Below are 15,286 nucleotides of genomic sequence, written 5' to 3' on the forward strand. Positions count from 1 at the left end.
TTTTCCAAAAATGGCAAAATTTCTACCCTTTTATTTTTCGACAAAAATGGTTACTATGGCTCTATAAGATGATACAAAGCAAAACATGCATATATAAAAGCCACATTCTCGCATAATAGTTGAATTTTAAAAAGTCAATATTTTGGAAAAAAAATTGCCCAAATATCAGTTACGGTGCGATAATATTGCTATATATGTGCATATATTGCGTTATTATGAACTTATAGACTCATTAGTAATCAGTTGAAAACTATGTTGAGGTAACATGTGCAGAACACATTATGTAATTCTGCGCACATCAAATTAATTTTATATTATTGATGGAGGTAACATGTGTAGAACACATTATGTAATTCGGCGCATAGATATAACTTTTCCGTTAGGTACAGCAAATTCCGAATGAAATGTGAATCATAAAATTAACCAATCAAATGGCAAGACCGCAAAAAGGTGCGTTATATTACAATTTAATATACTATAGGAAGTGCAGTAAATATTCAGTATGGTTGTACTACTTTATTACACAAATTGCTACTAGTTTATCACAGAGTATTAATAAAGTTAAATAATATTATTTTAATTTCAATAAAGCTAATATTAAAATTTTAACAAATCTTCATTACATGACCATAATAATATTTCGCTGTAAATGGTCTATATAAACAGAATATATGATTTTTATTATTAATCATAATGGAATATGTTAACATAATCAATTTCTCTATAAATGATGTAATGTTGAACATTTTCTGAAACAGACGTTGCTGGTTTTACATTGAGTCACTTTACAGGCCCATCACCTCTTTACTACAGTTACAAGAAAATATTAATATTTAGCTATAAATTTTCTATAAAGCTCTGTCTACACTGTCAAACAAGTTTGACAAATATGTGCCCAAAATATGGTAGTTATATGACCAAGTATGTTAGTGATATGACATCATCATGTCCATATATGGGTACATCACATTTTTTTGTCACATTTGATAGTGTAGACAGAGCTTAAGAGAGAATTTTTGTCATTACTTTACATCCCCAGTTTTTGTCTGTCGATTATGTAATGGTCGAAAATTCCTTAAGCAGACGTTGCTGTTCTAAGTTGGTGATGCTCAGATTCTTACGACTATCACAAACAACAGTGCGCACCTGAAAAAACATGAATTATCTTCATCATTTATTCTTTATACTGGGTGCCTTTTTTGGTACTAGACTGTTCTCGCAGAAACGTCCAGTGTACAGGACTATAATATGATCATCAAGTCAAAACCCTACTCTTTTTCAAATAGTGTAAATTTGCCTCTCTCCATCCAGGTGTATAAAATTGGTACCGGTTAGATCAAGACACAACTTTGCACTGATTACTACCTGCATTCTTATGGGCCAGGGAGTATGATTAAAAAAATGATCGGGGTAATAATTTGCAGAGCATTGAGAGCTTGCATATTACATAAGAATGAACTATTATTATTACATGATTCTTTATCGTGCATGTGAGCAATGTATATACACGGGACCAACGGCTTTACATCGCAAAAGAGTGTTATATATTCACCTTAGAACATCTTAAATTCTCATTATGTTATTGCATAAGGATTATATAATATTTTTAGATAATTAATTACAACGAGCACTTTACGATGATGAATAATTTATCGTCTTAATTTGGTAAGATTTAAATTTGGAATATTAATTCAAAAAACATATGAAATGAATAATACATTTCTATAATCCAGGATTACCCATAACCCTAGTAAATTGTTTACAAAGCAATCATAATAATTATTGTAGGATTATAATATTATAAACTAAACAGAAAGTGATAGCATCAAATTTAAAAAACCTCTCAATATTGTGTCAAATAGGCATGAAGTCTTTTCTTGAAACTGGAGATCCAGTGTTATGTACACATCTGGCCTGTGTGCACTTTAAAGAACCAGTGTGCATCTTTTGGAAGAGTTAGGTGTATTGCGTTTTGATACTTACATTACTACTGTGATAAAGTGCATTGTAATATGATGTAAAGTGCTTTATAGAAAAGTTTCTATTGGGCACTATGTAAACCATTATTATTATCAATTTGAAAGAACGCTCACAACGTTAACATCCTCATGGGTTACAGTTGACTGGTACTCGTCCACAGGTATATCAATGTTTCGATTAAATTTGGCAGTTGATGTGCCAGTTGACTTGCGCATGCACGTATCATAGAAATAACGCCATATGGTATCAGCCAACACCACGGACGTGAAAATAAAAAACCATGTGCATAAACAAGCAACTGAGGCAGATGCAGGATTTTGTGGTAATGAAAGAAATAGAGACTCCACTTACTCTTTCCTCTCCCACCCTCTAGTTTTTTGGTCAGATCAGAATTTGAACCTGCGACCCCTTGCATACACCCCATATTGGTGGACATATTTTCCCCATTTGTTCAACCTAAAGATATGCGATATATAAATATAGAAACTTACCATCTGAGTAAAAAAAGCAATTTCCTTTGGTTTCTCGGAGTAACGTTCATATTGATCAAGACTATCTTGTAGTTTTAATGTCAAAGTATCGTAATTTCCACGAACGACGTCTAAAACCTAATTATTAGAAATTACTTTTTTATTTTATTAAACTTTAAAAGGCAGAAACATATAGAAAAAAAAAGAGAGAAAGTGCCAATAAAGGGAGAATCTAACAGGTGAATTGACAATCTCTAAAACAATGGTTTTTAAACAAAAATAGAATAAATTAAACAAAAAAATGTAATCTTGTTATAATCCTTTATCTTTTTTTAGATAATATTTAATTTTTTTATTCTCACTTATCCCAACTGTTCAATTACGTCATGTATATATAAATTGTTTAAGAATAAAAATACAGTTAAACAGGGATTGTGCTGTTTTTATTAAACAATCTATAGTACAGTGAATATTCAAATTCAGTAATTGTTATTCAGGCCTGGTTTATAATATAAATGTTTAATTATTGACACTTCGGAAGTATACATTACACACGCAATGACACAAGCTATCATTGTTTGGATATGTTTGTTAATGTTATTACTCTATTATTTATAACAATTCTGTTTATTGATTATAGAAAAAGATGTACTTGTGGGGGCGTTCATTAGTATAAAAAATTGCTTAGAAAAGTAATGAATAAGTAACTACAATACATTTTAATTACAATACCTGTTCTTCTGTCAAGGTCGTCAAGTTGTTTGCTGCTGACCAAGAATCAATCTTCGGGGTGAAGTGATTAATTATTGCTCTGATAAATAAAACAAGAAATTTGATAATACGCTTCTTGAATGAATGTCACAGAAAGAAAACAGAGAATTTTTTGATTATTCTTCTTCTTCTTCTTCTTTTTTATTTATGTAAATTGAAAATGATAATCATAAGCGAATTAATTCATTATCATAAAGGTGGCAATCCAAGTCTTATTACAAGTCTTTTGGAGTGGAGTTGTAATTTGTCATCATAAAAAATCCTGATATACAACAGGACTTCAACCCAGGACCCTTGGAGTGGTAGCCAAGCATCCAAACCACCAAGGCCCAACTCTACTCGTTGGCTGTTTATTTTCCAACAGTAAAGCATAGGCTTGATAAATGATTTAACTTCAACAAATTATGGTATTTGATAAACGTTACTCATACCTGATATTGATAAGAATGCTAGTAAGTTTGTTTGCTGTGTCTCTATAATCTCCATTATTAGTAGAATGTCTCAGAGCTGAAATATATGGAAAGAGGCTTTATTATATTATATAGTTGTTAAATAGTGCAACAACTAATATTCTTGGGTTATTGCTCATAGTAGTACACACAAAGAGGGCCCAAATTAGACTTATTACAAGAGGAACAAATGGATTATTGAATTGCCATTGCATGTATAGTAATAACTTTTATACCCCTTTCACACCAAAACTCCGAAATGATCTCCGGAGACACCCCAGGGTTATGACCATTCAAAACGTCGAGAAACTCTGGAATTCATACCCACCTAGCAAAACCAGGTTTTTAAAATAAAATTGTAAATGTCGCCCTCTATTTTAAAGTATTTTGAAATAAACCTATAGCAATGATTGATCTTTGAGGATGACCTTTTGACCTAAAAACTGCAGAGTTTGATGATGTGGTATCTTTTACACTAAAACACTGGGCTATTGCATGTATGCACGGAGGGCCCTATTACAATTTACATATGGATAGCCCAAATAACCTGTGCATTACTTACCCATTGAGTATAACTGATCAAATATTTGGTGCATCCTTATAATTTCGTAATACAAGTCATCATAACTCGTTGGATTCGGTAAGAACGTGTCGCCATACGTGATAAACAAATTAAAGATGTTTACTACTTGGATAGCCACCTCAAACACATCAAACTGCGGCATTAACATCTGCTCACTTGAAAGTAGATATTTCAGGAGGCTAATCAGGGCTGAAAAAAAATTTGTTAAATAGGTAAATGGGGGAATAACCTGCGATTTGCAGCCTACTAGGCTGAATTGTGCACAGGTGTGGATGACACATACCATAACTTTCTACTCCCCTAAGGGTCCCTTCGTAATATCTAATCTCTTAATTTTAAAGACAGCAAATGGGCCTAAAAAGGAGAGAAGTTTTTTTTATCAGCATGATAAAGAAATCATGCATATGGAATTTCTGGACCCTGGTCTATTTGACTATACTTTGAATAAAATAAGATTCCATATTTAATATATTTAAATAATACATTGCAGAGATGAAGGGCCGTATACACAATTGAATACAACATGTGGAGTGTGCCATCTGTAATAACGACGAATTGATTAAACAATTATTTTATAATGATGAATGTTTTGTATTGAATGGGGAGAATATATATCTACAGCTCTGTCTAGCGCCCTATAAAACTTTATGTGACAAAATGTGATGTGCATAATATATATGGACAATATGATGATTATGACGATATTCGGGTATATCACTACCATATTCGGGTATATCACTACCATATTCGGGTATATCACTACCATATTTAGGCATTTTTTGTCAAACTAGTTAGTATAGACAGAGCTTTACATTATTTATATACTATTTCACACTGAGGCACACATACCTGTCCATAAATCTTTCCAGCAATAATGTAAACGTACTCTACATTTCTTTTGATAACACATGATTCGATGAATGATACTTAGACATTTTCTAGAAATAACAAACAAATATGTAATATTACAGAAATGTAGTATATAAAAGATGAAGAGATGTTTAATTGTTTTTTAGCAAGTGGTTTGTCTGTGTTTTTATCAATTTATCAAATTGTTTTTGTAGTACAATCTTTGGCAGTTACATGACAAATGAAAAACCTGGCACTACACAGGATTGTACAAATAAAATGCATAGTGTCACGCACGCAGTATATAATTGTTCTACTCCACATCCAAATTGGATTGCTGCCCTGTCAAATGATTGAGGCCTCAGCCTAGCCTCTTGGTAAAAGGTTTGTTATAAAACAAATAATGAATGTTTTATATTCGCGCAATGGTACAAATAATTTCATTCGGTGAAAGATGAAATGTTGCATTTCACTAAATAAAATTATTCGTCCCATTGCACTAATAAACATTCATTATTGTTATACTATATCACAGTAAATAACCACTTACAAGTACAATTGTTCTGGAAAGTTCTTCATCATGTGACTCATCACAAACTCTACCATCAAATCTGAAAAAATTTATTTACAAAACAAAATTTTAATTGATTGGCATGATTTTTTTTATTACACCATACCATTTTTTATCTCAAACAATCCGTTTTTTATAATTCAACTGAAAACCCTATAATATATGATATAATATAGACTAAAATTTACCAAGAAGAGCACAGGCTAGCGGTCTTGATGGCATATCTCTCTCTGCTAAGGGTTTCCGATGTCTCATACGTACTTTGTGCAGGTGGACTTTGAATGTTAAATTGGCATCGTGTAAAAAGGAATTTGCATACTGATCCTAATAGGAGAAAATATTGTCAATCAATATATTTATTCATTACCAAGTCCTGCATCAGTAAAGTCGCTTTCTCACACTGTGTGCCAGAATATAATATGTAAGAATACAGTATGACAGTATGATTGATTGTCAAAATGAGCGGTGCTGGCATCCTGCCAGCATCGGCTAGACCTGCAAATTTACCACTTGAAGTTGTCCGAGAAGACAAGGCCCAAGAAGTATAATTAATAATATTTGACTAAATTCAGAAAATATATAAATTAATTAACTAGAAATTAGAGGATGATCTAGTGGTCGATAATATAGTTAAATAAAGAAAGGATTGTTATAATAAATGCTTATATCAATAAATGCAATGATTAGATTTGTACTGTACAGTATTTATGTGTAGCCTTTAAACATAAGACACATTCTTACCTCAGCAATACAATTTAAGATGATGAGACATAGCCTAGCATGGTTTAACCTTTCATTGTCTGTAAGTAAAGAAAGTAATAAAATGATTATTGTTGTTACAAATTTAGTTACTTTCACACCTGCTCTGGTTTCAACATGGCAAATAAAATCATGTCCCAGTGTATTTCACGACGCATCACACACAGCTACATACCATTACTCATTGTAAAGATGAAAAGTACAATGTATTTATGCAAAACCTGACAGGAATCTAAACTGGAGCCAGATCAGAGTAAATCAGTGTATTCTGTATTCTGTTGATAATATTATTAATTGACATTTAAAATTTACTATTGTAGGTAAAATAAACAATACCTTTTGTATCCTGCATGATAATAGAACAGTAACTAAAAAATGTAGCAAGGATATTAGTAGGTGTTTCATTAACCAGCAACGTGTCGACTGGATGAAGCCCAGGCACAGCTGGAGAGGAGGCGGATGTTGGCATCTCTAGCCTGGAATCAGATTCTGCATGGTTCTAATAAAAACAATAGATATTAGTAGGTGTTTTATGAAGATCATATACTGCAGTGAAAAAGGTCTGTGTCAGCTTGGCAAAATATGTTATACTTGTTGGTCCCTCAATGAATACAAAACATTCATTATGAGTTAGGCATGCAATAGTCCCCTAAATCATTCAAATATTACACATGGTACTTGATACAAAACCAACCAATCTGAGAACCATTAAATATACAATCTGTTGCAGGTGTTAAATTAAAACAGAAATATTCTTACATGTGAAAGGACTGTGATAAAATTCCTATTAAGGTGTACAGCTTCATACAAAGTTAACAGTATAGAGAGGTTGGTGTCCTTCCTGTAAAATTAAATAAGATTTAATTATGAGAAATTAGGGTAGCAGTAGTAGTATTTAATTAAAAAAAATCATATCTCTAAATTGCATACAATTTACAAAGCAGCCGAAGATAAAAAATATCCAGAAAAAACAGGTAAAGATGGGTTGGCACTGTCAAATCAATCTCTTTATTCATCAATACAATACACGTAATAAAAAGAAAGATTAGTAAATTTAATGAAGGAAAATTAAGAGTTGAGGAGCTTAATATAAAAGGCATGGGACTACTAGCTAGGGTAGATTAAAACATCAGGGATGGGGTTTAACATCAATATGTTTAAGCTCTGCAAAAAAAGTGTGCCCAAATATGTAGTGATGTGCCCAAATATGGTAGTGATATGACATCATCATGTCCACATTTGGGCACATCACATTTTTTTGTCACATAAAGTTTGATAGTGTAGACAAGGCTTAACATTGTTCCCAGTTTATTATCATAAATCACTACGAGTTGGAGTATATTATTTTCAATAAGATATAACAACTGTACCCAATTGCTTGAATTCCATCTGTATCAGCAACAAAAATACTTCCAACCTAAAAATTATAGTAAGAATATCATTATATCATCAGAAATGAATGAAATTGAATGAATCAGAAATTGTAAAAAAGTTTGAGAACAAATAAAAATAGAGGGCGCTGTTTCATATAGCTATAAATATTCATGACCAAAGCATAAAGGTACAATTTTATACCTGTAAGTGAATTTACAATATGTTGGGTAGTATTATAAAATTAAACTAAACATATTAACAATATCAATATACCTTCATTATTTATCACTTTTCCTTTGCAACATACATCTTTATATCATAATTTAATATTAAATTATCAATTTAAAATGACACCCATTTCAAATTATATTATTTCATTCTATAAATACATAAATTTGCTGTAAAAACTTTGATCCTTCCATTTCATGGAATAATGATGAAAGGTGTGTCATGCATAATGCATGAAAGGGGCCGGCCATTTACTTGTTACGAAAGGCACCTCACCTATCTGAACCTGGAAGGACCCTTTTTTTTTTAAATTTACATAAAAACCAAATATGTATTTCTCCATAAAGCAGGGTATTTTAAAACAAAAATAATTTTACCATATTTGTAATCGCAGAGAACCATCCACCACCAGAAACTGCATCTTCTCCTTTTGCCCCAAATTGCCTGTTAAAATAAAGTTTTTATATTGAAATTCAGACATGTGGCATTACTGTTAATTAATAAGGTGTACAGTAATCCATGCCATTTGAATTAAAGAATGCATTCAAACAATAATCAAATTTCTTCCGGTCTATGTTACCTACCATACTTTACCATCCTGAATGTTAATATCAGAAAGGAGTAAGGGGTATATATAATGTCTTCTGATATGTTGATAACAATTAGGCTTAGTAATTACTTTAGCATGTACGTACCTATTGAAATCTGCTAATGCTGATGAAACTACACACCCAAGACCCTATTAATATATAATCATAGAAACAGGTATTCATTTCAAAGAAAATAACTATTTTTTTTTATCAATGCATAACCTCTCATTGTAATGTTTTTTTAAATTTTGTTAATGGTGGTCTCTGCTGACCACCATCCACGTTTATATATGTTTAATGATTTATAAAGAGATATATTTATAATTTGTGAAAATCAAAATAAACAACTACTGTACAGTAGTAACAAGCTATTCTCCTACATCTATGTGGCAAGTCCTTTCTGAGTTGAGCATAATAATCGCATGCTTTAGAGTATAATTCCACCCACTAAAACTTTGACAGACAGAAACCATCGCTTGTGATTGGTCAAACACTTGTGTTATGGCTAAATTCAGAAACAGGACTTGTTAATAAAAGTAACATAAAATAAATACTCAGTAGATAGTACTTACTGTTAATGCCAGTTCATTATCCAAGATAGATAATTTCAAAATATACGGATTGGCAGACTGAAAAAAAATAAATGACTTTATAAAACAGGTTTTTTGAACGAATGACAAATATTTCTGGATGTGGTACTACTAATCTTTCCCAATACACTAATTCTAATCAACATTTCTTGTATTTATCACTTGCCATTTTGTTTTTGTTACTTTTGTCTTCTGGACGTGAATAAATGTTCTTTGGATGAATGATGCACATAAATACAGTAGAACCACTATCAAAGAGACACCTGCAGGACCCAACAAAGTGTCTCCTTAATAGGGGTTGACAATAGTGTAAAAAAGTGTATTTCCACTCATTCATGGGACCGGGAAAGTATCCTGTGTTGTTCATCTGTATTTCAATATTGATACTGAATAAAGATTTATTAAACTGATGCATAATATACAGTCACCTCATGTTTTCTATAATTCACTAAAATTGTAAGCAAGAGCACTGCATCAAACCCATGATGTTGTCTACTTGTAGGATCTGCAAGTATCTGTAATAAGACATTAGTAATATCAATACTACAGTCGATTGAAAGGATTCTATCGTCAATGGGCATGTCTCTACAACAAATTGAAAGGATTATTACTCTCTTACCACTCCCCCCTCCCTGAACCTGCTAAGTGAGTAATTGTAGTAAGTGGCTAGTTGTCCCAAGGGGTAGAGTTGTCCAAAGGGCTTAGTTGCACAAAGTGGCTATAGATGTCTGATGCATAGGATAGTAAAGGATCATAGTACATTGAATTGGCTACTGATTTTGTTTACTATGGATTTGAAAATGTTATTATGTTTACACTTACTTTTAAAATTGCTTCAAAGACACTATTAATCATAAGATATTCCAGAATTGTATTTTGACTAACATTGTCTGTGACCTGAAAGTTAATGAAACATAGAATAAAAGTTGGGCTTTCCTGCTTTTAATGAGACTTATAGAGGCTAGAAGTAAGCAACCAAAAAGCACAATAGTAAATGAAGTTTCAACAATGTTTGAAATGTATATTATATATTCAGGTATAATTTTCTTTAAATTACTTACTGTGACCAAAACTAGTAAAAGTCGAAGAGTGAGGTTCTTTAGGCTTACAGAATATTCACCAGTTAAAAAGCCATTCAAATGCATTATGAGAGTCTATGAAAAAATAGAGTAACCAAGTCAAAACAAATAGACATACATTAGTCTATGATATAATTGAAAACTAGGAAATGATCCTATACTTATTTTTAAATACTATACAGTATTGTGTACTATATTGTGCACATGTGCATATCATGTACACTGGACAAATAGTATAATTGTTTCACATGACCTATAACATTACAGCACAAGGTAAGACAAATTAGGCTTAGATGACCTGGCAAGTCTAATTGCTACATAGGAATATAGCTTTAGATAGCCTATTTGTATAATTAGATCATAGACAGAAGAGGAATCATCTTTTTGGGTTCATGCACCGGAAAATCCTCGGGTATAGTCCAACCTCCCAAGTCGGGCAAATTTCATGTACAAGGGGGTGGGATTATACTTGAGGGAACTACGGTATTAGTCCATTGTCATACTTCATACATACCTGCATCTGTGCTTCTGCTGAATCAAACCCTATTAAAATGTTGATGATATCAAAGCTGTGATCTCCTAAACGTTTCTTGTGTACTCCTCTTACAAGTGCACAGAGTGTCTGTATATAAATAAAAAATGATCTTTATACTCCCACATTATATAATAGAACACCTATTTGTGTCCTTTTAATATGGTTGTCCCCTGAATATGGGCTTCACCATGTTCGTTTCAGCGGGAAAGATGTTCCCTGTTACGATGTGTCGCACAGAGGGTGTATTAACTAATATAGCACACCAAAGTGTAGCCTTGCTATTTGTTATTGCATGGTAAAAGATCTATTCAATGTTCAATTACAAGGCAGCTTTTTTGTAAACATTTCTAGAATAGCAAGGCTGATGAATCATAACTTGTACATTTATTGAATATCATGAATAAATACAGACCTGTAATGCATTTACTATTCGTAGAAGGTAATCTTCTTTCAACGTCTCAACACAGTGGTAGAAAATAGTATTGATATTTTCCTAAACAGCAATAAACAAGTAAACAAAACAGTGTTCAATTTGAACCTGATAAGGATAATCGTACGAGTGTACGTTTACAGGGGGATTATTGGGTCACATAGCCACGATATTTGCAGAGATTTGTTATTTCAGACAGACATTCCTTCATACAACAAGCTGCATCACAAGAGTGGGAAAGTCAAGAAGCACGATAGAGTGTACTGATTGATCAGGACGTGAAAGAGAAATGTATACACTACAGTGAGTGGTTTATAAATAACGGACCATCTTCGTATATTGATAAAATCTAGTGTTAAGCTTCGTTCTACACTATCAAACTTTATGTGACAAAAAATGTGATGTGACCATATATGGACATGATGATGTCATATCACTACCATATTTGGGCATATCACTACCATACTTGGGCACATCACACATTTTTTGTCACACTAGTTTGATAGTGTGGACAGAACTTTAAAAATCAGTGTGAACTTGCTAGTACCTTGAGTGCAACCACTTGTTCAGGGCTCATCTTTCCAAACTCAGATTCTATATATTGTACATTTGCCTGAAATAAAATATATAATAGCTCATTCAAAAAATACAACATCCATCTTTATAAAAATACGATACAAGGGTTCTGAATGATAAGCTCCACAAAACTGAATAGGGTAACCTAAATACATACAGTATGGTAATAAATAAACAATATCACTTACTGCATTGTTTATCTTACCTTAGTGTGTAAAGTGAAATAAGGAGGCAAAGAGTATTAATTACTCCTCCTCTCATAGTATTTATGTGCGAGTGATAAGTTTGTTTAAAAGTGTTGGGCTTGAAACAATGCGATAAGGTTATACTGTACCTTTAAAAGGAACATCTCATCCCAAAAATTTGGCACACCTTTAGATGGATCTTTTCCCTGAAATATAAACAAAATAAATATGAAAGGTGTTTTTTAAAAGCAGTTATTGTATGACTTTAACAACGTAAAAATTACTATTGATTTATTTAATAACCTTAGTACTAATAAAACCTTTTATTGTGTAAATATTCTTGTCAAAATACTAAAAAAATTAATTCAGTTGTTTTACTTTTTCATTTTTTTACCTGAAAAAATGCATCATATATTTGAACAATCTTTTCCTTGAGTGCTCCCTTAGAACCAGTACTGGTCCGTAGTAGCCCATCTTTGGTATCTGGCATCATGCAGTGTTTAGAATGTAATTTTGGTTAAAATATTGATTTTAAATTTGCATCTACTGTAGTGCAAGTGTGCACCTGTAAGTATAATAATAAATCATATACAAAGATACAGAGATGTCAGGTGCATGTTTTGTTAAAATTAAACCAGGTGTAAGGCCTTAAAATGAGCATTAGAAGACCTTAAAATGAGCTGTAAGTCAGGTGGAACTTGAAGATGGGTTTTAATGGAGTGAGTGCAGAATCTGTTTGGGCTTTAGCCTATTCTCATTCCTGGTTATTTTTACATTGATGACTGAATAAATATTATTATTATTTATTATGAAGAGGAGGTTCTTGCAAAGTTTGTTATTTTATTAATATTATCAAAAAGCAATAACAAAAAGCCTCTCCTACTCTACTTATGCCTATACTAAACATCTGCTAGTTCTATACAGCACTTTCTAGCTAGGCCTAGGTACTGGCTAAAACCTAGGCTAGCTGAGGTCAAGCCAGTGGGAGGAGACCTCTACAGCTAGCGGCTTAGACTTTCCACTCAAATTGAGGCTCAAGTCAGGCCTAGATTTAGGTTGGCCTATATTTTCTAAACTACACTAAACAGTTTATTAAAACCATCAATATTGGCTCATTATATTTATAATATCAACTCTAACTATTTTTTTAAAGATATAAGATGAGAAAACTATTAAAATATCAATATTTTATCGGCATACATTTCTCTTCCACAAAACTCCGTCATCGGGCTTCATGCGTTGTGTGACCACCCAGTCAGGGGTTTTTTTCAGGAGCGTTAATAAAGACAAAAACGCGTTTCACATGTTTTACAATTCATTGAGATTTTTAGATGTTTTAGATTGATCATGGAGTAAATTCTTTACTCCATGGATTGACACATGCCATAAAGAAAAATTGATAAATTCATACTACAGAAAACAAATAAATTTATCAGAAACTCATAAATACAAGAGTAGCTTTCCCACGTGCATGTCACAAATTGTGAAACGCTTGTGTTTTTCTGAAACCAGTTAGTTAGTTTTGTTGACGCATTTGTTAAACCCATCATACAGTAACAGAGATTGTACTTTAAAGATTAAAAGGATTCAGATTCCTTTTCCGCCCCCTCGACATCGACATGGCAGCCTTGTCTTTTGCAAGAATCAAAACAAGATCCATTATTAACTCATTTCGACTTCTTAAAAAATGTGGTTTGAGTTCAAGTACACCAGCTAACTGGTTTGATAAATGTACTAAAATCAATGTTTTGGATGCTGAAATGAATTATTATGATTCGAGTAACTTCAGCAAGCCTGAAATTGGTTCTGATAAGGCTGCAGTTATATTCTTGCACGGGAACCCAACGTCTTCATTCCTTTGGAGAAATATTATACCGCATGTCGAAGGTTCCGCACGATGCTTAGCACCTGACTTAATTGGAATGGGCCGCTCGAGCAAACTGAAGGATACAAAATCATATCGTTTTCAGGACCACTACCGATATCTTTCTTCCTGGTTTAAAAGTGTAGATCTACCAGAGAAAGTGATCATAGTATGTCATGACTGGGGTTCTGGACTTGGATTTCATTGGTCTCACCAAAATCAAGCAAGAGTAAAAGGAATTGTTCACATGGAAAGCATTGTTGCTGTGGTGCCTTCGTGGGAAGCCTTTCCTGAGATAGCACGAGACATTTTCCAGGCCCTGCGATCCGACAATGGTGAAGAGATGGTACTTCAGAATAATTTTTTTGTAGAAAAACTTCTTCCACTATCAGTAATGCGTGAGCTTTCTACAGAGGAAATGGCCGTTTATAGGGAACCTTTTTTACAAAAAGGTGAAGACCGACGTCCTACTCTGACATGGCCAAGAGAAATACCAGTTGCCACAGATGGTCCTCAAGATGTGGTTGATATCGTCAATGCTTATCGTACATGGCTATCGAAGTCTGCCGATATTCCAAAGTTGTACATCAATGGCAAGCCAGGATTCTTTAGTAGTGGAATTACCAAAGTGACGGAGAACTGGCCGAATCAGGAGACAGTTTCGGTCCCTGGATTGCATTTCCTTCAAGAAGATTCACCAGATGATATTGGAAAAGCAATCTATCATTTTCTGAAAAAACTTTATTCTTAGACAAAAATTACTGATACTGACTATTGAAAAAAAATTACTGAAAACAAGTTACTGTAAAACATGGTGGTAGTACTGTACTTTTATTCAATAAACTAAAAAATATATTTCTACAGTACCAACATAATAACAATTAAATTAGGCAAGTGTGGTTTAAAGGAAAAAGTACAAGTACCTGAATGTTAATAAAACTACAAAATATAATTGCACTAATTTGATTTTACAGTACAAAATTTAAAATGTGAGTTGTTGCCTTTATCAACATTGCTAAAATGCTGTACCATCAGAAACTTACGAGGAAAGAAGATGGAAGGCTTTAAAATATTAGCATGATGATGACCCCCAACCAATCTAGAATAAAGAATATCGTGTTTACAGAAAATCATGCATGTACAGTAATGTTCCTTTTGAGTGTGTCTGAACCTTAAGAAAACAGTTTTATTATTAATACCCTGAGTGTCAAAAGTATCAACTTATGTGACTTAAAGCTTGTTTCCCACTTGAACACAGGGCAACAATGTTGTTCAACCCAAGTGAGTTGGCCAATCACATTCAACAGTTTGGATGATCCAATGGGTCAAGATTGGTCAAATCGTTTGCAGTTTGTCAAAGTTGGAACCAATCTTAATGTGGAGTTAGGTCAATATGGAACTCA

The 15,286-nt window shown here is 32.8% G+C and overlaps 2 protein-coding genes and 1 non-coding gene across 3 annotated transcripts; 2 read left to right on the forward strand and 1 right to left on the reverse strand.

Moving 5' to 3' along the window:
• Positions 1–521: 521 nt before the first annotated feature.
• LOC140047012 (armadillo-like helical domain-containing protein 3) lies at positions 522–13,250 on the reverse strand. Its single transcript, XM_072091807.1, has 24 exons — positions 13,220–13,250; positions 12,414–12,584; positions 12,169–12,225; positions 11,806–11,871; positions 11,241–11,321; positions 10,808–10,915; positions 10,276–10,368; positions 10,037–10,111; positions 9,643–9,729; positions 9,197–9,253; positions 8,730–8,773; positions 8,412–8,478; positions 7,803–7,849; positions 7,192–7,273; positions 6,769–6,931; positions 6,415–6,473; positions 5,862–5,997; positions 5,653–5,713; positions 5,103–5,191; positions 4,233–4,442; positions 3,653–3,728; positions 3,183–3,261; positions 2,472–2,588; positions 522–1,146 (listed from the first exon to the last, which is right to left on the reverse strand). Exons 2-24 carry the CDS (start codon positions 12,510–12,512, stop codon positions 1,054–1,056), a joined length of 2,046 nt encoding a protein of 681 aa, XP_071947908.1. The 5' UTR covers positions 12,513–12,584; positions 13,220–13,250; the 3' UTR covers positions 522–1,053.
• Positions 8,219–8,320, forward strand: LOC140048159 (small nucleolar RNA U13). The gene has a single exon (XR_011845065.1). It is a non-coding gene; the product is annotated as a small nucleolar RNA U13 (small nucleolar RNA).
• A 333-nt stretch (positions 13,251–13,583) lies between the features above and the next one.
• Positions 13,584–14,840, forward strand: LOC140047015 (coelenterazine h 2-monooxygenase-like). The gene has a single exon (XM_072091813.1). The coding sequence runs from the start codon at positions 13,639–13,641 to the stop codon at positions 14,632–14,634; it is 996 nt and encodes a 331-aa protein (XP_071947914.1). The 5' UTR covers positions 13,584–13,638; the 3' UTR covers positions 14,635–14,840.
• The last annotated feature ends 446 nt before the right edge of the window (positions 14,841–15,286 follow it).

Source organism: Antedon mediterranea, chromosome 4 (assembly GCF_964355755.1).
Source record: "Antedon mediterranea chromosome 4, ecAntMedi1.1, whole genome shotgun sequence".
NCBI classification, from domain to species: Eukaryota; Metazoa; Echinodermata; class Crinoidea; order Comatulida; family Antedonidae; genus Antedon; species Antedon mediterranea.